Source organism: Mustelus asterias, unplaced genomic scaffold (assembly GCF_964213995.1).
Source record: "Mustelus asterias unplaced genomic scaffold, sMusAst1.hap1.1 HAP1_SCAFFOLD_2402, whole genome shotgun sequence".
In the NCBI taxonomy this organism is placed as follows: Eukaryota; Metazoa; Chordata; class Chondrichthyes; order Carcharhiniformes; family Triakidae; genus Mustelus; species Mustelus asterias.
The window spans coordinates 12501-36012 of record NW_027592347.1 but is presented as its reverse complement, the minus strand read 5'-3'; the positions used below and the strand labels follow the sequence as shown (position 1 = coordinate 36012).

General features: G+C 53.6%; 1 protein-coding gene across 1 annotated transcript in view; it reads left to right on the top strand.

Moving 5' to 3' along the window:
* Positions 1 to 23512, top strand: part of LOC144489652 (NACHT, LRR and PYD domains-containing protein 12-like) — a 31021-nt gene that overhangs the window by 6590 nt on the left and 919 nt on the right. The window contains exons 4-8 of the mRNA XM_078207509.1: positions 7894 to 7959; positions 16833 to 18561; positions 19452 to 19538; positions 21079 to 21246; positions 23453 to 23512. The exon at positions 23453 to 23512 is cut by the window's right edge and continues 919 nt beyond it. Of these exons, the coding sequence (XP_078063635.1) occupies positions 7894 to 7959; positions 16833 to 18561; positions 19452 to 19538; positions 21079 to 21246; positions 23453 to 23512 (2110 nt within the window). The remainder of the gene's footprint in view (positions 1 to 7893; positions 7960 to 16832; positions 18562 to 19451; positions 19539 to 21078; positions 21247 to 23452) is intronic.

Here is a 23512-nt window from a genome sequence, read left to right as displayed (position 1 = left end):
CCCTACTTGGCAGCGCATTCCAGGCCCCCACCACCCTCTGTGTAAAAAACGTCCCTCTGATGTCTGAGTTATACTTCGCCCCTCTCAGCTTGAGCCCGTGACCCCTCGTGATCGTCACCTCCGACCTGGGAAAAAGCTTCCCACTGTTCACCCTATCTATCCCCTTCATAATCTTGTACACCTCTATTAGATCTCCCCTCATTCTCCGTCTTTCCAAGGAGAACAACCCCAGTCTACCCAATCTCTCCTCATAGCTAAGACCCTCCATACCAGGCAACATCCTGGTAAACCTTCTCTGCACTCTCTCTAACGCCTCCACGTCCTTCTGGTAGTGCGGCGACCAGAACTGGACGCAGTACTCCAAATGTGGCCTAACCAGCGTTCTATACAGCTGCATCATCAGACTCCAGCTTTTATACTCTATACCCCGTCCTATAAAGGCAAGCATACCATATGCCTTCTTCACCACCTTCTCCACCTGTGTTGCCACCTTCAAGGATTTGTGGACTTGCACACCTCGGTCCCTCTGTGTTTCTATACTCCTGATGACTCTGCTATTTATTGTATAACTCCTCCCTACATTATTTCTTCCAAAATGCATCACTTCGCATTTATCCAGATTAAATTCCATCTGCCACCTCTCCGCCCAATTTTCCAGCCTATCTATATCCTGCTGTATTGCCCGACAATGCTCTTCGCTATCCGCAAGTCCAGCCATCTCCGTGTCATCCGCAAACTTGCTGATTACACCAGTTACACCTTCTTCCAAATCATTTATATATATATCACAAATAGCAGAGGTCCCAGTACAGGGCCCTGCGGAACACCACTGGTCACAGACCTCCAGCCGGAAAAAGACCCTTCGACCACTACCCTCTGTCTCCTATGGCCAAGCCAGTTCTCCACCCATCTAGCCACTTCTCCTTGTATCCCATGAGCCTTAACCTTCTTAACCAACCTGCCATGTGGGACTTTGTCTACACTTCCCGCTGCCTCGGGGAAAAGCAGCCGGCATAATTAAGGACCCCACGGACCCCGGACATTCTCTCTTCCACCTTCTTCCGTCGGGAAAAAGATACAAATGTCTGAGGTCACGTACCGACCGACTCAAGAACAGCTTCTTCCCTGCTGCTGCCATCGGACTTTTGAATGGACCTACCTCGCATTAAGTTGATCTTTCTCTACACCCTAGCTATGACTGTAACACTACATTCTGCACCCTCTCCATTCCTTCTCTATGAACGGTATGCTTTGTCTGTATAGCGCGCAAGGAACAATACTTTTCACTGTATGTTAATACATGTGACAATAATAAATCAAATCAAATCTATCCCATCCCTTTATAACACCCTGAACTGACCTGGAAATAAATCGGCCATTCCCTCACTGTCGCTGGGGTCAAAATCCTGGAACTCCCTCCCTGACAGCGCCGTGGGTGTACCTACACCCCATGGGACTGCGGCAGGTTACATAGAAACTAGAAGGAGGAGGAGGCCATTCGGCCCTTCGAGCCTGCTCTGCCATTCATCCTGATCGTGGCTGATCATCGAATTCAATATCCTGATTCCCCCTCCCCCCGCCCCCTTCCCCCTCCATATCCCTCGATCCCTTTAGCCCCAAGAGCGATATCTAATTTCTTCTTGAAATCTCACAACGTTTTGGCCTCAAATACTTTCTGTGGGAGTGAATTCCACACATTCACCACCCTCTGGGTGAAGAAACTTCTCCTCACCTCAGTTCCAAAACGTTTAACCCTTGTCCTCAAACTCTGACCCCCTAGTTCTGGACTCCCCCCACCATCGGGAACATTCTTTCTGAATCTTCCCTGTCTAACCCTGTTAGAATTTTATAAGTTTCTATGAGATCCCCTCTCACTCTTCTAAACTCCAGTGAATATAATCCTAACCCACTTAGTCTCTCCTCATATGACAGACCTGCCATCCCAGGAATCAGCCTGGTAAACCTTCGCTGCACTCCCTCTATCGCAAGGACATCCTTCCTCAGATAAGGAGACCAAAACTGCACACAATACTCCAGGTGTGGCCTCACCAACACCCTGTACAATTGCAACAAAACATCCCTATCCCTAAACTCCAATCCTCTCGCTATGAAGGCCAACATACCATTCACCTTCTTTACTGCCTGCAGTTCCTGCTCGCTTACTCTCAGCGACTGATGCTCGAGGACTCCAAGGTCTCGCTGAGTATCCGCCTCTCTCAATTTACACCCATTCAACTAAGAATCTGCCTTCCTATTATTGCTACCATCGTGGATAACCTCACATTTATGTATATTGTACTGACTCACTCTCTCTTTCTCTGTCTCTCCCTCTCTCTTTCTCTGTCTCTCCCTCTCTCTATCACACTCTCTCTATCCGTCTCCCTATTTCTTTTTATTCATTACTGGGATATAGAGCGTCCCCGGCTGGGCCAGCATTTATTGCCCATCCCTAGTTGCCCTTGGAGGGCAGTTGAGAGTCACCCACATTGCTGTGGCTCTGGAGTCACATGTAGGCCAGACCGGGTAAGGACGGCAGATTTCCTTCCCTAAAGGGACATTCGTGAACCAGACGGGTTTTTCCCACAATCGGCAATGGGTCACCAGTAGATTCTTAATTCCATATTTTTTTTCATTGAATTCAAACTCCCCCCTCTGCCGAGGCGGGATTCGAACCCGGGTCCCCAGAACATTAGCTGACTTTCTGGATTAATAGTCTAACCATAGAGTCATAGAGGTTTACAGTATGGAAACAGGCCCTTCGGCCCAACTTGTCCATGCCGCCCTTTTTTTTCACCACTAAGTTAGTCCCAATTGCCCGCATTTGGCCCATATCCCTCAATACCCATCGTACCCATGTAACTGTCTAAACACTTTTTAAAAGACAAAATTGTACCCGCCTCTACTACTGCCTCTGGCAGCTCGTTCCAGACACTCACCACCCTCTGTGTGAACAAAATTGCCCCTCTGGACACTTTTGTATCTCTCCCCTCTCACCTTAAACCCATGCCCTCTAGTTTTAGACTCCCCTTGGCATTTATATTAATGATTTGGATGAGAATATAGGGGGCATGGTTAGTAAGTTTGCAGATGACACCAAGATTGATGGCATAGTAAGACCATAAGACATAGGAGCGGAAGTAAGGCCATTCGGCCCATCGAGTCCACTCCACCATTCAATCATGGTTGATTTCAACTCCATTTACCCGCTCTCTCCCCATAGCCCTTAATTCCTCGAGAAATCAAGAATTTATCAATTTCTGTCTTGAAGACGCTCAACGTCTCGGCCTCCACAGCCCTCTGTGGCAATGAATTCCACAGACCCACCACTCTCTGGCTGAAGAAATTTCTCCTCATCTCTGTTCTAAAGTGACTCCCTTTTATTCTAAGGCTGTGCCCCCGCGTCCTAGTCTCCCCTGTTAATGGAAACAACTTCCCTACGTCCATCCTATCTAAGCCGTTCATTATCTTGTAAGTTTCTATCAGATCTCCCCTCAACCTCCTAAACTCCAATGAATATAATCCCACGATCCTCAGACGTTCATCGTATGTCAGGCCTACCATTCCTGGGATCATCCGTGTGAATCTCCGCTGGACCCGCTCCAGTGCCAGTATGTCCTTCCTGAGGTGTGGGGCCCAAAATTGCTCACAGTACTCCAAATGGGGCCTAACCAGTGCTTTATAAAGCCTCAGAAGTACATCCCTGCTTTTGTATTCCAAGCCTCTTGAGATAAATGACAACATTACATTTGCTTTCTTAATTACGGACTCAACCTGCAAGTTTACCTTTAGAGAATCCTGGACTAGGACTCCCAAGTCCCTTTGCACTTTAGCATTATGAATTTTGTCACCGTTTAGAAAATAGTCCATGCCTCTATTCTTTTTTCCAAAGTGTACGACCTCGCACTTGCCCACGTTGAATTTCATCAGCCACTTCTTGGACCACTCTCCTAAACTGTCTAAATCTTTCTGCAGCCTCCCCACCTCCTCAATACTACCTGCCCCTCCACCTATCTTTGTATCATCGGCAAACTTGGCCAGAATGCCCCCAGTCCCGTCATCTAGATCGTTAATATATAAAGAGAACAGCTGTGGCCCCAACACTGAACCCTGCGGGACACCACTTGTCACCGGTTGCCATTCTGAGAAAGAACCTTTTATCCCAACTCTCTGCCTTCTGTCTGACAGCCAATCGTCAATCCATGTTAGTACCTTGCCTCGAATACCATGGGCCCTTATTTTACTCAGCAGTCTCCCGTGAGGCACCTTGTCAAAGGCCTTTTGGAAGTCAAGATAGATAACATCCATTGGCTCTCCTTGGTCTAACCTATTTGTTATCTCTTCAAAGAACTCTAACAGGTTTGTCAGGCACGACCTCCCCTTACTAAATCCATGCTGACTTGTCTTAATCCGACCCTGCACTTCCAAGAATTTAGAAATCTCATCCTTAACGATGGATTCTAGAATTTTGCCAACAACTGAGGTTAGGCTAATTGGCCTATAATTTTCCATCTTTTTTCTTGTTCCCTTCTTGAACAGTGGGGTTACAACAGCGATTTTCCAATCCTCTGGGACTTTCCCTGACTCCAGTGACTTTTGAAAGATCATAACTAACGCCTCCACTATTTCTTCAGCTATCTCCTTTAGAACTCTAGGATGTAGCCCATCTGGGCCCGGAGATGGTGGACAGTGAAGGAAGTTATCTCCAATTGCAATGGGATCTTGATCAATTGGGCCAGTGGGCTGACGAATGGCAGATGGAGTTTAATTTAGATAAATGCCAGGTGATGCATTTTGGTAGATTGAACCAGGACAGGACTTACTCAGTTAATGGTAGGGCGTTGGGGAGAGTTACAAAACAGAGATATCTCGGGGTACAGGTTCATAGCTCCTTGAAAGTGGAGTCACAGGTGGACAGAGTGGTGAAGAAGGCATTCAGCATGCTTGGTTTCATCGGTCAGAACATTGAATACAGAAGTTGGGACGTCTTGTTGAAGTTGTACAAGACATTGGAAAGGCCACACTTGGAATACTGTGTACAGTTCTGGTCACCCTATTATAGAAAGGATATTATTAAACTAGAAAGAGTGCAGAAAAGATTTACCAGGATGCTACCGGGACTTGATGGATTGAGTTATAAGGAGAGGCTGAATAGACTGGGACTTTTTTCTCTGGAGCATAGGAGGCTGAAGGGTGATCTTCTAGAGGTCTATAAAATAATGAGGGGCACAGATCAGCTAGATAGTCAATATCTTTTCCCAAAGGTAGGGGAGTCTAAAACTAGAGGGCATAGGTTTAAGGTGAGAGGGGAGAGATACAAAAGGGTCCGGAGGGGCATTTTTTCACAAGGAGGGTGGTGAGTGTCTGGAACAAGCTGCCAGAGGTAGTAGTAGAGGCGGGTACAATTTTATCTTTTAAAAAGCGTTTAGACTGTTACATGGGTACGATGGGTATAGAGGGATATGGGCCAAATGCGGGCACTTGGGATTAGCTTAGGGGTTTAAAAAAAAAGGGCGGCATGGACAAGTTGGGCCGAAGGGCCTGTTTCCATGCTGTAAACCTCTATGACTCTACCTTTGGGAAAAAATAAGAACATAAGAACTAGGAGCAGGAGTCGGCCATCTGGCCCCTCGAGCCTGCCCTGCCATTCAATAAGATCATGGCTGATCTTTCCGTGGACTCAGCTCCACTTACCCGCCCGCTCACCATAACGCTTAATTCCTTCACTGTTCAAAAATTTATCTATTCTTGCCTTAAAAACATTCAATGAGGGAGCCTCAACTGGGCAGGGAATTCCACAGATTCACAACCCTTTGTGTGAAGAAGTTCCTCCTCAACTCAGTCCTAAATCTGCTTCCCCTTATTTTGAGGCTATGTCCCCTAGTTCTATTTTCACCCGCCAGTGGAAACAACTTCCCTGCTTCTACCTTATCTATTCCCTTCATAACCTTATATGTTTCTATAAGATCTCCCCTCATTCTTCTGAATTCCAATGAGTATAGCCCCAGTCTACTCAGTCTCTCCTCATAAGCCAACCCTCTCAACTCCGGAATCAACCCAGTGAATCTCCTCTGCACCCCCTCCAGTGCCAGTATATCCTTTCTCAAGTAAATATTGACTATCTAGCTGATCTGTGCCCCTCATTATTTTATAGACCTCTATAAGATCACCCCTCAGCCTCCTGCGCTCCAGAGAAAAAAGTCCCAGTCTATCCAGCCTCTCCTTATAACTCAAACCATCAAGTCCCGGTAGCATCCTAGTAAATTTCTTCTGCACTCTTTGTAGTTTAATATCCTTTCAATGACTCCCAAGTCCCTTTGTGTTTCTGATTTCCGAAGCATTTTCCCATTTAGAAAATATTCTCTGCCTCCATTCCCCCTTCCAAAGGGCGAAACCTCACACTTTCCCACATTGTCAGGGGTTTTGTGAAGGGGAGGTCGTGTCTCACGAACTTGATTGAGTTTTTCGAGGAAGTGATGAAGATGATTGATGAGGGTAGGGCAGTGGATGTTGTCTACATGGACTTCAGTAAGGCCTTTGACAAGGTCCCTCATGGCAGACTGGTGCAGAAGGTGAAGTCGCATTGGGATCTGAGGTGAGCTGGCAAGGTGGATACAAAACTGGCTCGGTCAAAGAAGACAGTGGGTAGCAGTGGAAGGGTGCGTTTCTGAATGGAGGGCTGTGACAAGTGGTGTTCCTCAGGGATCAGTGCTGGGACCTTTGCTGTTTGTAATATATATAAATGATTTGGAGGAAAATGTAACTGGATTGATTAGTAAGTTTGCGGACGACACAAAGGTTGGTGGATTTGCGGATCGCGATGAGGACCATCAGAGGATGCAGCAGGATATAGATCAGTTGGAGACTTGGGCGGAGAGATGGCAGATGGAGTTTAATCCGGACAAATGTGAGGTAATGCATTTTGGAAGGTCTAATACAGATAGGAAATATACAGTAAATGGCAGAACCCTTAAGAGTATTGATAGGCAGAGGGATCTGGGTGTACAGGTACACAGGTCACTGAAAGTGGCAATGCAGGTGGAGAAGGTAGTCAAGAAGGCATACGGCATGCTTGCCTTCATCGGCCGGGGTATTGAGTTTAAAAATTGGCAAGTCATGTTGCAGCTTTATAGAGCCTTAGTGAGGCCGCACTTGGAATATAGTGTTCAATTCTGGTCGCCACACTACCAGAAGGATGTGGAGGCTTTGGAGAGGGTACAGAAAAGATTTACCAGGATGTTGCCTGGTATGGAGGGCATTAGCTATGAGGAGAGGTTGGAGAAACTTAGTTTGTTCTCACTGGAGCGACGGAGGTTGAGGGGAGACCTGATAGAAGTCTACAAGATTATGAGAGGCATGGACAGAGTGGATAGTCAGAAGCTTTTTCCCAGGGTGGAAGAGTCAATTACTCGGGGGCACAGGTTTAAGGTGCGAGGGGCAAGGTTTAAAGGAGATGTACGAGGCAGATTTTTTACACAGAGGGTGGTGGGTGCCTGGAACTCGCTGCCGGGGGAGGGAGTGGAAGCGGATACGGTAGTGACTTTTAAGGGGCGTCTGGACAAATCCATGAATAGGATGGGAATAGAGGGATACGGTCCCCGGAAGGGTAGGGGGTTTTAGTTCAGTCGGGGGCAGCATGGTGGGTGCAGGCTTGGAGGGGCCGAAGGGCCTGTTCCTGTGCTGGAATTTTCTTTGTTCTTTGTATTCCATCTGCCACTTCTTTGCCCACTCTCCGAACCTGTCCAGGTCCTTCTGCAGCCCCCCTGCTTCCTCAATACTACCCGTCCCTCTCGTCGAATGAATCAGCGAGTCCCCCTGGTGTGAACGTCGGGGGAAACGGTGGGCGAATCGAGGCCTGTGCTCCTCTGCTTAACCTCCTGTCTGTTCTCCTGGCAGGGCCTTCCATCTTGAAAGAGATGTGGTTAAGTGAGGAGGGTCCGGAACTTTGCCCAGAGATGGAAGGTGAGGAGGCAGCAGCACCTTGGGAGCGACTGCGCGGGAGGGTCAATCTTACAAAGACGGGTTGGAGGCGCACGATGGGGAGAAGGTGTGAGGCGGGTCACAGACAGAGGCAGAGGGTTTGAGGGACTGGGCAGACGTGGAGTACAGGGTGGGGAAAATGTAAAGTTGTTCCCCATGGCAGCAAGAATAAAGGAGCAGAGGATTTGATAACCAGAGCAAGGGGACAGAATTCCTGAATCGAATCAGAGAATCCCTGCAGTGCAGAAAGAGGCCATTCAGCCCATCGAGTCTGCACCAATCCCACCCAGGCCCTATCCCCATAGCCCCACATATTTACCCTGCTAATCCCTCTAACCTCCGCAACTCGGGACACTAAGGGGACAATTTAGCACGGCCAATCCACCCTAACCTACACATCTTTGGACACTAAGGGGGCAATTTAGCACGGCCAATCCACCCTAACCTATAAGACCATAAGACATAGGAGCGGAAGTAAGGCCATTCGGCCCATCGAGTCCACTCCACCATTCAATCATGGTTGATTTCAACTCCATTTACCCGCTCTCTCCCCATAGCCCTTAATTCCTCGAGAAATCAAGAATTTATCAATTTCTGTCTTGAAGACGCTCAACGTCTCGGCCTCCACAGCCCTCTGTGGCAATGAATTCCACAGACCCACCACTCTCTGGCTGAAGAAATTTCTCCTCATCTCTGTTCTAAAGTGACTCCCTTTTATTCTAAGGCTGTGCCCCCGCGTCCTAGTCTCCCCTGTTAATGGAAACAACTTCCCTACGTCCATCCTATCTAAGCCGTTCATTATCTTGTAAGTTTCTATCAGATCTCCCCTCAACCTCCTAAACTCCAATGAATATAATCCCACGATCCTCAGACGTTCATCGTATGTCAGGCCTACCATTCCTGGGATCATCCGTGTGAATCTCCGCTGGACCCGCTCCAGTGCCAGTATGTCCTTCTTTGGACACTAAGGGGGCAATTTAGCACGGCCAATCCACCTAACCTACACATCTTTGGACACTAAGGGGCAATTTAGCACGGCCAATCCACCCTAACCTACACATCTTTGGACACTAAGGGGCAATTTAGCATGGCCAATCCACCTAACCTACACATCTTTGGACACTAAGGGGCAATTTAGCATGGCCAATCCACCTAACCTACACATCTTTGGACACTAAGGGGCAATTTAGCATGGCCAATCCACCTAACCTGCACATCTTTGGACACTAAGGGACAATTTAGCATGGCCAATCCACCTAAGCTACACATCTTTGGACACTAAGGGACAATTTAGCATGGCCAATCCAACTAACCCGCACGTCTTTGGACACTAAGGGGCAATTTAGCATGGCCAATCCACCCTAACCTACACATCTTTGGACACTAAGGGGACAATTTAGCATGGCCAATCCACTTAACCTGCACATCTTTGGACACTAAGGGGCAATTTAGCATGGCCAATCCCCCTAACCTACACATCTTTGGACACTAAGGGACAATTTAGCATGGCCAATCCCCCTAACCTACACATCTTTGGACACTAAGGGGCAATTTAGCATGGCCAATCCCCCTAACCTACACATCTTTGGACACTAAGGGGCAATTTAGCATGGCCAATCCACCCTAACCTGCACATCTTTGGACACTAAGGGGCAATTTAGCATGGCCAATCCCCCTAACCTACACATCTTTGGACACTAAGGGGCAATTTAGCATGGCCAATCCACCTAACCCGCACGTCTTTGGACACTAAGTAACAATTTAGCATGGCCAATCCACTTAAGCTACACATCTGTGGACACTAAGGGGCAATTTAGCATGGCCAATCCCCCTAACCTACACATCTTTGGACACTAAGGGACAATTTAGCATGGCCAATCCACCTAACCTGCACATCTTTGGACACTAAGGGGCAATTTAGCATGGCCAATCCACCTAACCTACACATCTCTGGACACTAAGTACTAACCCCTCCACCCCCTCCCTATCTCTGTAACCTCCTCCAGTCCCTATGCCTCTCCCTATTTCTGTAATCTCTTCCAGCCCTTACACCCCTCCCTATCTCTGTTTCCTCCTGGTAGGGGCTGGAGGAGGTTACAGAGTTAGGGAGGGGTGTAAGGGGCTGGAGGAGGCTACAGAGATAGGGAGGGATGTAGGGACTGGAGGGGGTTACAGAGATAGGGTGGGGGTGTAGGGGCTGGAGGGGGTTACAGAGATAGGGAGGGGGTGTAGGGGACTGGAGGAGGTTACAGAGATAGGGAGGGGGTGTAGGAGGCTGGAGGAGGTTACAGAGATAGGGAGGGGGTGTAGGGGCTGGAGGAGGTTACAGAGATAGGGAGGGGTGTAGGGGGCTGGAGGAGGTTACAGAGATAGGGAGGGGTGTAGGGGCTGGAGGAGGTTACAGAGATAGGGAGGGAGTGTAGGGGGCTGGAGGAGGTTACAGAGTTAGGGAGGGGTGTAAGGGGCTGGAGGAGGCTACAGAGATAGGGAGGGATGTAGGGGACTGGAGGAGGTTCCAGAGATAGGGAGGGGGTGTAGGAGGCTGGAGGAGGTTACAGAGATAGGGAGGGGGTGTAGGGGCTGGAGGAGGTTACAGAGATAGGGAGGGGTGTAGGGGGCTGGAGGAGGTTACAGAGATAGGGAGGGGTGTAGGGGCTGGAGGAGGTTACAGAGATAGGGAGGGGGTGTAGGGGGCTGGAGGAGGTTACAGAGATAGGGAGGGGGTGTAGGGGACTGGAGGAGGTTACAGAGATAGGGAGGGGGTGTAGGGGCTGGAGGAGGTTACAGAGATAGGGAGGGACTGTAGGGAGCTGGAGGAGGTTACAGAGATAGGGAGGGGGTGTAGGGGGCTGGAGGAGGTTACAGAGTTAGGGAGGGGTGTAAGGGGCTGGAGGAGGCTACAGAGATAGGGAGGGATGTAGGGGACTGGAGGAGGTTCCAGAGATAGGGAGGGGGTGTAGGAGGCTGGAGGAGGTTACAGAGATAGGGAGGGGGTGTAGGGGCTGGAGGAGGTTACAGAGATAGGGAGGGGTGTAGGGGGCTGGAGGAGGTTACAGAGATAGGGAGGGGTGTAGGGGCTGGAGGAGGTTACAGAGATAGGGAGGGGGTGTAGAGGGCTGGAGGAGGTTACAGAGATAGGGAGGGGGTGTAGGGGACTGGAGGAGGTTACAGAGATAGGGAGGGGGTGTAGGGGCTGGAGGAGGTTACAGAGATAGGGAGGGACTGTAGGGAGCTGGAGGAGGTTACAGAGATAGGGAGGGGGTGTAGGGGGCTGGAGGAGGTTACAGAGTTAGGGAGGGGTGTAAGGGGCTGGAGGAGGCTACAGAGATAGGGAGGGATGTAGGGGACTGGAGGAGGTTCCAGAGATAGGGAGGGGGTGTAGGAGGCTGGAGGAGGTTACAGAGATAGGGAGGGGGTGTAGGGGCTGGAGGAGGTTACAGAGATAGGGAGGGGTGTAGGGGGCTGGAGGAGGTTACAGAGATAGGGAGGGGTGTAGGGGCTGGAGGAGGTTACAGAGATAGGGAGGGGGTGTAGGGGGCTGGAGGAGGTTACAGAGATAGGGAGGGGGTGTAGGGGACTGGAGGAGGTTACAGAGATAGGGAGGGGGTGTAGGGGCTGGAGGAGGTTACAGAGATAGGGAGGGACTGTAGGGAGCTGGAGGAGGTTACAGAGATAGGGAGGGGGTGTAGGGGGCTGGAGGAGGTTACAGAGATAGGGAGGGGTGTAGGGGGCTGGAGGGGGTTACAGAGATAGGGAGGGGGTGTAGGGGGCTGGAGGAGGTTACAGAGATAGGGAGGGGGTGTAGGGAGCTGGAGGAGGTTACAGAGATAGGGAGGGGGTGTCGGGGCTGGAGGAGGATACAGAGATAGGGAGGGGTGTAGGGGGCTGGAGGGGGTTACAGAGATAGGGAGGGACTGTAGGGAGCTGGAGGAGGTTCCAGAGATAGGGAGGGGTGTAGGGGTTGGAGGAGGTTCCAGAGATAGGGAGAGGGGTGTAGGGGCTGGAGGAGGTTACAGAGTTAGGGAGGGGGTGTAGGGGGCTGGAGGAGGTTACAGAGATAGGGAGGGGGTGTAGGGAGCTGGAGGAGGTTACAGAGATAGGGAGGGGGTGTCGGGGCTGGAGGAGGATACAGAGATAGGGAGGGGTGTAGGGGGCTGGAGGGGGTTACAGAGATAGGCAGGGACTGTAGGGAGCTGGAGGAGGTTCCAGAGATAGGGAGGGGTGTAGGGGGCTGGAGGGGGTTACGGAGATAGGGAGGGGGTGTAGGGGCTGGAGGAGGTTCCAGAGATAGGGAGGGGGTTACGGGCTGGAGGAGGTTACAGAGATAGGGAGGGGGTGTAGTGGACTGGAGGAGGTTACAGAGATAGGGAGGGGTGTAGGGGGCTGGAGGAGGTTACAGAGAAAGGGAGGGGTGTAGGGGGCTGGAGGGGGTTACAGAGATAGGGAGGGGGTTACGGGTTGGAGGACGTTACAGAGATAGGGAGGGGTGTAGGGAGCTGGAGGAGGTTACAGAGATATGGAGGGGTGTAGGGGGCTGGAGGAGGTTACAGAGATAGGGAGGGGTGTAGGGAGCTGGAGGGGGTTACGGAGAATGGGGGGGTGTAGGGCTGGAGGAGGTTACAGAGATAGGGAGGGGGTGTAGGGGCTGGAGGAGGTTACAGAGATAGGGAGGGGGTGTAGTGGACTGGAGGAGGTTACAGAGATAGGGAGGGGTGTAGGGGGCTGGAGGAGGTTACAGAGAAAGGGAGGGGTGTAGGGGGCTGGAGGGGGTTACAGAGATAGGGAGGGGGTTACGGGTTGGAGGACGTTACAGAGATAGGGAGGGGTGTAGGGAGCTGGAGGAGGTTACAGAGATATGGAGGGGTGTAGGGGGCTGGAGGAGGTTACAGAGATAGGGAGGGGTGTAGGGAGCTGGAGGGGGTTACGGAGATAGGGCGGGGTGTAGGAGTTGGAGGAGGTTACAGAGATAGGGAGGGGTGTAGGGGCTGGAGGAGGTTATAGAGATAGGGTGGGGTGCAGAGGGCTGGAGGAGGTTACAGAGATAGGGAGGGGGTGTAGAGGGCTGGAGGAGGTTACAGAGATAGGGAGGGAGTGTTGGGCTGAAGAAGGTGACAGAGATAGGGAGGGGTGTAGGGGCTGGAGGAGGTTACAGAGATAGGGAGGGGGGTGTAGGGGCTGGAGGAGGTTACAGAGATAGGGAGGGGGTGTAGGGAGCTGGAGGAGGTTACAGAGATAGGGAGGGACTGTAGGAAGCTGGAGGAGGTTCCAGAGATAGGGAGGGGTGTCGGGGGCTGGAGGGGCTTACGCAGATAGGGCGGGGTGTAGGAGTTGGAGGAGGTTACAGAGATAGGGAGGGGGTGTAGGGGCTGGAGGAGGTTACAGAGTTATGGAGGGGTGTAGGGGGCTGGAGGGGGTTACGGAGATAGGGCGGGGTGTAGGAGTTGGAGGAGGTTACAGAGATAGGGAGGGGTGTAGGGGCTGGAGGAGGTTATAGAGATAGGGAGGGGTGTAGAGGGCTGGAGGAGGTTACAGAGATACGGAGGGGTGTAGAGGGCTGGAGGAGGTTACAGAGATAGGGAGGTGTTTACGGGCTGGAGGAGGTTACAGAGATATGGAGGGGGTTACGGAGATCGGGAGGGGTGTAGGGCTGGAGGGGGTTACAGAGATAGGGAGGGGGTGTAGGGGCTGGAGGAGGTTACAGAGATAGGGAGGGGTGTAGGGGCTGGAGGAGGTTATAGAGATAGGGAGGGGTGTAGAGGGCTGGAGGAGGTTACAGAGATAGGGAGGGGGTTACGGGCTGGAGGAGGTTACAGAGATATGGAGGGGTGTAGGGCTGGAGGGGGTTGCAGAGATACGGAGAGGGAGTCAAGTCGGAGGGGGGGTTATGGAGAATGGGTGGGGTGTAGGGCTGGAGGAGGTTACAGAGAAAGGGAGGGGCTGGAGGAGGTTACAGAGATAGGGAGGGGGTGTAGGGGGCTGGAGGGGGTTACAGAGATAGGGAGAGGTGTAGGGGGCTGGAGGAAGTTACAGAGATAGGGAGGGGTGTAGGGCTGGAGGGGGTTACGGAGATAGGAAGGGGGCTGGAGGGGGTTACAGAGATAGGGAGAGGTGTAGGGGGCAGGAGGAAGTTACAGAGATAGGGAGGGGTGTAGGGGGCAGGAGGAAGTTACAGAGATAGGGAGGGGTGTAGGGGCTGGAGGGGGTTACGGAGATCGGGAGAGGGAGTCGAGTCGGAGGGGGGGTTATGGAGATTGGGAGGGGTGTAGGGCTGGAGGGGGTTACAGAGATAGGAAGGTGTGGAGGGGGTTACAGAGGTCGGGAGGGGGAGTCGAATCGGAGGGGGAGTTATGGAGATAGGGAGGGGTGGAGGGGGCTGGAGGAGGTTAGAGAGATAGGGAGAGTGAGTCGGAGGGGGGGTTATGGAGATAGGGAGGGGTGGAGGGGGCTGGAGGAGGTCAGAGAGAGATAGGGAGAGTGAGTCGGAGGGGGCCGGTTATGGAGATTGGGAAGTGTGTAAGGTGTGGAGGGGGTTACGGAGATAGGGAAGGGTGGAGGGTGTGGAGGGGGTTACGGAGATTGGGAGGGGTGGAGGGGGTTACGGAGATTGGGAGGGGTGGAGGGTGTGGAGGGGGTTACGGAGATTGGGAGGTGTGGAGGGGGTTACGGAGATTGGGAGGGGTGGAGGGTGTGGAGGGGGTTACGGAGATTGGGAGGGGTGGAGGGTGTGGAGGGGGTTACGGAGATTGGGAGGTGTGGAGGGTGTGGAGGGGGTTACGGATATTGGGAGGGGTGGAGGGGGTTACGGAGATTGGGAGGGGTGGAGGGTGTGGAGGGGGTTACGGAGATTGGGAGGGGTGGAGGGTGTGGAGGGGGTTACGGAGATTGGGAAGGGTGGAGGGTGTGGAGGGGGTTATGGAGATTGGGAGGGGTGGAGGGGGTTATGGAGATTGGGAGGGGTGGAGGGTGTGGAGGGGGTTACGGAGATTGGGAGGGGTGGAGGGTGTGGAGGGGGTTACGGAGATTGGGAGGTGTGGAGGGGGTTACGGAGATTGGGAGGGGTGGAGGGTGTGGAGGGGGTTACGGAGATTGGGAGGGGTGGAGGGGGTTACGGAGATTGGGAGGGGTGGAGGGTGTGGAGGGGGTTACGGAGATTGGGAGGGGTGGAGGGGGTTACGGAGATTGGGAGGGGTGGAGGGTGTGGAGGGGGTTACGGAGATTGGGAGGGGTGGAGGGTGTGGAGGGGGTTACGGAGATTGGGAAGGGTGGAGGGTGTGGAGGGGGTTATGGAGATTGGGAGGGGTGGAGGGGGTTATGGAGATTGGGAGGGGTGGAGGGTGTGGAGGGGGTTACGGAGATTGGGAGGGGTGGAGGGTGTGGAGGGGGTTACGGAGATTGGGAGGTGTGGAGGGGGTTACGGAGATTGGGAGGGGTGGAGGGTGTGGAGGGGGTTACGGAGATTGGGAGGGGTGGAGGGTGTGGAGGGGGTTACGGAGATTGGGAGGGGTGGAGGGTGTGGAGGGGGTTACGGAGATTGGGAGGGGTGGAGGGGTGGAGGGGGTTACGGAGATTGGGAGGGGTGGAGGGGTGGAGGGGGTTATGGAGATAGGGAAGGGTGGAGGGTGTGGAGGGGGTTACGGAGATTGGGAGGGGGTGGAGGGGGTTACGGAGATTGGGAGCGGTGGAGGGTGTGGAGGGGGTTATGGAGATTGGGAGGGGTGGAGGGGGTTACGGAGATAGGGAAGGGTGTAGGGTGTGGAGGGGGTTACGGAGATTGGGAGGGGTGGAGGGGGTTACGGAGATTGAGAGCGGTGGAGGGGGTTATGGAGATTGGGAGGGGTGGAGGGGGTTATGGAGATTGGGAGGGGTGGAGGGGTGGAGGGGGTTATGGAGATTGGGAGGGGTGGAGGGGGTTATGGAGATTGGGAGGGGTGGAGGGTGTGGAGGGGGTTACGGAGATTGGGAGCGGTGGAGGGGGTTATGGAGATTGGGAGGGGTGGAGGGGGTTATGGAGATTGGGAGGGGTGGAGGGTGTGGAGGGGGTTACGGAGATTGGGAAGGGGTGGAGGGGGTTATGGAGATTGGGAGGGGTGGAGGGGGTTATGGAGATTGGGAGGGGTGGAGGGGGTTATGGAGATTGGGAGGGGTGGAGGGGGTTATGGAGATTGGGAGGGGTGGAGGGGGTTATGGAGATTGGGAGGGGTGGAGGGGGTTATGGAGATTGGGAGGGGTGGAGGGGTGGAGGGGGTTACGGAGATTGGGAGGGGTGGAGGGTGTGGAGGGGGTTACGGAGATTGGGAGGGGTGGAGCGGTGGAGGGGGTTATGGAGATTGGGAGGGGTGGAGCGGTGGAGGGGGTTATGGAGATTAGGAGGGGTGGAGGGGGTTATGGAGATTGGGAGCGGTGGAGGGGGTTACGGAGATTGGGAGGGGTGGAGGGGTGGAGGGGGTTATGGAGATTGGGAGGGGTGGAGGGGGTTATGGAGATTGGGGGGGGTGGAGGGGGTTATGGAGATTGGGAGGTGTGGAGGGGGTTACGGAGATTGGGAGGGGTGGAGGGGGTTATGGAGATTGGGAGGGGTGGAGGGGGTTATGGAGATTGGGGGGGGTGGAGGGGGTTATGGAGATTGGGAGGGGTGGAGGGGGTTATGGAGATTGGGGGGGGTGGAGGGGGTTATGGAGATTGGGAGGGGTGGAGGGGGTTATGGAGATTGGGAGGGGTGGAGGGGTGGAGGGGGTTATGGAGATTGGGAGGGGTGGAGGGTGTGGAGGGGGTTATGGAGATTGGGAGCGGTGTAAGGTGTGGAGGGGGTTGGACGGAGATCGGTTGTGTCTGACTGTGGTTCTCTGTGTTGACAGAGCTGCGGAAGGTGCACCGAGCGGCCGTCCTGTCTGAGGAGGCCGTGACGGGAGAGCCCCCCACCCCCTGTTCCCAGGCAGAGTGCCAGGCCGCCCCCCTGCCCCCCGGCCCCCCGGCTCAGCACTTCGTGGGGCTGACGATGGTGGTGGGGCATCGGAGCCGGGAACAGACAGAGAACGAGCTGGCCGCCACCGCACAGCGGCACGCCATGTTGATGGACCGCGACGCTGGCCGCCAGCGGGTACAGGTGGAGGCGGGCACGCTCTTCCGCAGGGTGTACGGCCCAGGCAGAGAGTGCGGCCCCCCGCGGGTGGCCCTCGTCAGCGGAGGGGCGGGCATGGGCAAGAGCGTACTGCTCCAACATCTGATGCGCCAATGGGCGCTGGGCGAGGCGTTCCGAAACTTCGCCTTCGTCCTCCTCTTCCAGTTCCGCCACTTGAACGGCCAGGGGGAGCTGAGCCTTCACCAGCTGATCGCCCGCTGGTACCCTCACCTGGCCGGTAGCCTGGCAGCCTTGCTGAGTTCCCCTGAGACCCTCCTGATGATGTTTGACGGGCTGGATGAGAGCCGGATCTTCCCAGAGCTCCACGATGACATCCGATCCATTTCCCCCGACCAGAAAATGGCGGCTGTCCAGTTGGCGTGGGAAGTGATGGCCCAGAACCTCGTGCCCGGCTGCTCGGTGCTGATGACCAGCCGCCCGGAGGCCCTGAAGACCCTGGGGAAGGGTCCCCCCTCCTGCCGGTATCTGGAGCTCCTGGGATTCCTTGCTCCGGAGAGGCGGATGTACTTCCGACGGTTCTTCGATGATGACCACTCGGCCAGAGTGGCGTTCCGTCTGTTGGAGGAGAACGAACATGTCTACGCCTTTTCCTTCAATCCCGCTTTCTGTCGCATCGCCTGCACTGTGCTGCGGGACAGCCTGAGGAAGAGTGGGGGCGCGCACCAGTCCTTTGGCAAGACCCTCAGCCAGCTGTACGCCCGTTACATCCTGGACATCCTGAGCCGCCACTGCGCCCCTTCCCAGGGCACTGCTGAAGAGTTGGCCAAGATCGGGCAACTGGCTTTCCAGGGACTCTGCAACCGGGCGCTGCTCTTCACCCAGGAAGAGGTCCTGGCTCACGGGCTGGAGCCCACGCGCTTCCTGACGGGATTCCTGTCCGAGATTCTGGAGCGGGAAGTGCGAGCAGATGGCGAGACCCTCTACTCCTTCGCCCACCTCACCCTCCAGGAGTTCCTGGGCGCCCTCTCCTTCTTCCTGGGCCGGACGGGCGAGCCCCGGCTTGGTCAGGCACTGGAGAGGTTGGAGGCCGACAGCTCAGGCCGCTTCCAGATGTTGGCCCGCTTTCTCTCGGGAATTACCTCCCCCCTCTGCCACCACGCCCTCCACAGGACGCTGGCATCCCCCTTCCCGTCCGAGGTCTCCGCCCGGGTCAAGCGCTGGCTGAGGGAGAGGGCACTGACCAGGAGGTCGGAGAAGATCAGCTTCCTCAACACCCTGCACTGCCTCTTTGAGTGCCAGGACCGGGCGCTGGCCAGGGAAGCCCTCGCCCCGCTCCGACGCCTCGACCTGGCCGGGCTCGCCCTCAGTGACCACGACTGCCAGGTCCTGGCCTACGTGGTGGGCTGCTGCCTGTCGATGGAAGGATTGGTGCTGAGTAACACGGCCCTCAACGGAGAGCGGATGGAAAAGCTGGGACCTGCTCTGCACAAGGTCCGAATTGTCTGGTAAGGGGGTGGGGGGAGAGGTTGGGGGGTTTAGGGTGCAGAATGTAGCGTTACAGTCACAGCTCGGGTGTAGAGAAAGATCAGCTTAATGCGAGGTCGGTCCATTCAAAAGTCTGACAGCAGCAGCAGGGAAGAAGCTGTTCTTGAGTCGGTCGGTACGTGACCTCAGACTTTTGTATCTTTTTCCCGACGGAAGAAGGTGGAAGAGAGAATGTCCGGGGTGCGTGGGGGGGGGGTCCTTAATTATGCCGGCTGCTTTTCCCCGAGGCAGCGGGAAGTGTAGACAGAGTCAATGGATGGGCGGCTGGTTTGCGTGATGGATTGGGCTACATTCACGACCCTTTTGTAGTTCCTTGTGGTCTTGGGCAGAGCAGGAGCCCCAGACCAAGCTGTGATACAACCAGAAAGAATGCTTTCTATGGGGCATCTGTAAAAGTTGGTGAGAGTCGTAGCTGACATACCAAATTTCCTTAGTCTCCTGAGAAAGTAGAGGCGTTGGTGGGGCTTTCTTAACTATAGTGTCAGCATGGGGGGGACCAGGATAGGTTGTTGGTGATCTGGACACCTAAAAACCTGAAGCTCTCGACCCTTTCTACTTTGTCCCCGTTGATGTAGACAGGAGCATGTTCTCCTTTACGCTTCCTGAAGTTGATTTTCAGGGGGAATAGATCCCGGCGGTGGGGGAGATCGTCACCGGGAATAAAGGTGCAGGGATGGGAGGGGAGGAAAACCATTGGAGGCAACACCCAGGCAGCGGGTAACATCGCTCCCACTCAAACCCAATCCACATGGACCAGGGGCCATTCAAGCCCCTCCGCTGTTTATCCTCCATCCCCCCACCTCCCGTCTCTCTCTCTCGAATACCAGACAATATATTTTCTACGTTTCAGGTTGAGTGATAACAACTTGGGCGAGCGTGGGACTCAAGTCCTGACAGAGGCGCTGAGGGACCGGGACTGGCAGCTGCAGGAACTGGTGTAAGTGCACAGCGCCGGGGAGAGAGCCAAACAAGGCACAGGCGACACCCATTCGGCCCCTCGAGCCTGTTCCTTCATCCAGTACGACCACGAGCCGATCTCGTGTTCCGACTCCCATTTTCCCGCTCGCTCCCCGTATCCCTTGATTCCTGGAGTCAAGGCTTTACTCAGTAAGTAATCTCGCAACACCAGGTTAACGTCCAACAGGTTTATTTGGTAGCATGAGCTTTCGGAGCACCGCCCCTTCCTCAGGCTGGGTCCCTGGTGCTTACCTGACGAAGGAGCGGCGCTCCGAAAGCTCATGCCACCAAGTAAACCTGTTGGACTTTAACCTGGCGTTGTGAGACTAATTACTGTGTCTACCCCCAGTCCAACACCAGCAACTCCACATCAGAGGTTTACAGCTTGGAAACAGGCCCTTCGGCCCAACTTGTCCATGCCGCCCCTTTTGTTTTACCCCTAAGCTAGTCCCAATTCCTTGAATTTGGCCCATATCCCTCTATACCCATCGTACCCATGTAACTGTCTAAATGCTTTTTAAAAGACAACATTGTACCCGCCTCTACTACTGCCTCTGGCAGCTCGTTCCAGACACTCACCACCCTCTGTGTGAACAAAATTGCCCCTCTGGACCCTTTTGTATCTCTCCCCTCTCACCTATGCCTGCTAACAAAGAACAAAGAAAATTCCAGCACAGGAACAGACCCTTCGGCCCCTCCAAGCCTGCACCGACCATGCTGCCCCCGACTGAACTAAAACCCCCTACCCTTCCGGGGACCGTATCCCTCTATTCCCATCCTATTCATGTATTTGTCCAGACGCCCCTTAAAACTCACTACCGTATCCGCTTCCACTCCCTCCCCCGGCAGCGAGTTCCAGGCACCCACCACCCTCTGTGTAAAAAATCTGCCTCGTACATCTCCTTTAAACCTTGCCCCTCGCACCTTAAACCTGTGCCCCCCGAGTAATTGACTCTTCCACCCTGGGGAAAAAAGCTTCTGACTATCCACTCTGTCCATGCCCCTCATAATCTTGTAGACTTCTATCAGGTCGCCCCTCAACCTCCGTCGCTCCAGTGGGAACAAACCAAGTTTCTCCAACCTCTCCTCATAGCTAATGCCCTCCATACCAGGCAACATCCTGGTAAATCTTTCCTGTACCCTCTCCAAAGCCTCCACATCCTTCTGGTAGTGTGGCGACTAGAATTGAACACTATATTCCAAGTGTGGCCTCACTAAGGTTCTATAAAGCTGCAACATGACTTGCCAATTTTTAAACTCAATGCCCCGGCCGATGAAGGCAAGCATGCCGTATGCCTTCTTGACTACCTTCTCCACCTGCATTGCCACTTTCAGTGACCTGTGTACCTGTACACCCAGATCCCTCTGCCTGTCAAAGGTTACAGGCAGTAAATGCGTCAGAACAGCCATCAGTGCACTGAATGGTGGCGTGGTGTCCAGGGACTGAAGGACTCTCCTGTGCGGTTTGTATCACCCCAGCGCTGACATTCGCCTGTGTCCCTCTCGCTCTGTCTGTGCAGGCTCATGGCTACAGGACTGACCGACGACCGCTGTCAGGATCTCCTCCACGCCCTTGGGCCGCAGGACATGCTGACTCACTTGAGCCTGGGAAGGAACCAGCTCACCGACCGGTCTATCCCAGCGCTGCGGGGTGTGACGGAGAGATGTCGGAAGCTGGGGACCATCTGGTGAGTCTCTGCACCATTGAACCACAGAACCATCTTACATATGTTAAGAGCCCATGGTGTTACGGGTAAGATCCTGGCATGGGATAGAGGATTGACTGACTGGCAGAAGGCAGAGAGTGGGGATAAAGGGGTCTTTTTCAGGATGGCAGCCGGTGACTAGTGGTGTGCCTCAGGGGTCAGTGCTGGGACCACAACTCTTCACAATACACATTAACGATTTGGAGGCAGGATCTGAAGGCACTGTTGCTAAGTTTGCTGATGATACAAAGATGTGTAGAGGGACAGGTAGTATTGAGGGAGCGGGGAGGCTGCAGAAGGACTTGGACAGGTTAGGAGAGTGGGTAAAGAAGTGGCAGATGGAATACAATGTGGGAAAGTGTGAGGTTGTGCACTTTGGAAGGAGGAATGGAGGCATAGGCTATTTTCTAAATGGGGAAGTGCTTCGGAAATCAGAAGCACAAAGGGACTTGGGAGCCCTTGTTCAAGATTCTCTTAAGGTTAACGTGCAGGTTCAGTCGGCAGTTAGGAAGGCAAATGTAATCTTAGCATTCCTGTCGAGAGGGCTAGAATACAAGAGCAGGAATGGACTTCTGAGGCTGAATAAGGCTCTGGTCAGACCCCATTTGGAGTATTGTGAGCAGTTTTGGGTCCCGTATCTAAGGAAGGATGTGCTGGCCTTGGAAAGGGTCCAGAGGAGGTTCACAAGAATGATCCCTGGAATGAAGAGCTTGTCGTATGAGGAACGGTTGAGGACTCTGGGTCTGTACTCGTTGGGAGTTTAGAAGGATGAGGGGGGGATCTTATTGAAACTTACAGGATACTGCAAGGCCTGGATAGAGTGGACGTGGAGAGGATGTTTCCACTAGTGGGAAAAACTAGAACCAGAGGGCACAACCTCAGGCTAAAGGGACGATCCTTTAAAACAGAGATGAGGAGGAATTTCTTCAGCCAGAGAGTGGTGAATGTGTGGAACTCTTTGCCGCAGAAGGCTGTGGAGGTCGGGTCACTGAGTGTCTTTAAGACAGAGATAGATCGGTTCTTGATTAATAAGGGGATCAGGGGTTATGGGGAAAAGGCAGGAGAATGGGGATGAGAAAAATATCAGCCATGATTGAATGGCGGAGCAGACTCGATGGGCCGAGTGGCCTCATTCTGATCCTATGTCTTATGGTCTTCTCAAAGAAACGCACATCCTCTCCTGGGACATGGACCTGGTCTTGGTCCGTCCAGTCGGGGGTGGAGGGGGTACAGTTTCCCCCCTTCTACTCTATCCTGTCCCCCTCATGATTCTGAACATTTCAATCAAATCTCCTCTCCGACTTCCTCTCTCCAAAGAGAACAGTCCCAACCTCTCCGATCTATCCTCATCACTGAGGTTTCTCACTCTGTGTTACAGCGCAGAGGTTGGTCCACTTTTGAGAATGAAGAACAAAGAAAATTCCAGCACAGGAAGAGGCCCTTCGGCCCCTCCAAGCCTGCACCCACCATGCTGCCCCCGACTGAGCTAAAACCCCCTACCCTTCCGGAGACCGTATCCCTCTATTCCCATCCTATTCATGGATTTGTCAAGACGCCCCTTAAAACTCACTACCGTATCCGCTTCCACTCCCTCCCCCGGCAGCGAGTTCCAGGCACCCACCACCCTCTGTGTAAAAAATCTGCCTCGTACATCTCCTTTAAACCTTGCCCCTCGCACCTTAAACCTGTGCCCCCGAGTAATTGACTCTTCCACCCTGGGGAAAAAGCTTCTGACTATCCACTCTGTCCATGCCCCTCATAATCTTGTAGACTTCTATCAGGTCGCCCCTCAACCCCCGTCGCTCCAGTGGGAACAAACCAAGTTTCTCCAACCTCTCCTCATAGCTAATGCCCTCCATACCAGGCAACATCCTGGTAAATCTTTTCTGTACCCTCTCCAAAGCCTCCACATCCTTCTGGTAGTGAGGCGACCAGAATTGAACACTATATTCCAAGTGTGGCCTAACTAAGGTTCTATAAAGCTGTAACATGACTTGCCAATTTTTGAACTCAATACCCCGGCCGATGAAGGCAAGCATGCCGTATGCATTTGTTAAAGGCACAGTGTGATCACATTACCATCCCTTTTATTCCGTGGGACAATAAATTCCCCCAGTTAGCCACGACTATGAGCTGCTTCGCTGATTTTTAATTCACTCTTCCTGTCGCCCCCCCACCACCCCCCCAGGCTGAACAACAATAAGTTTAGTGCCAACGGGTCAAGACACCTGCGTTCTTTGAGTGCCTT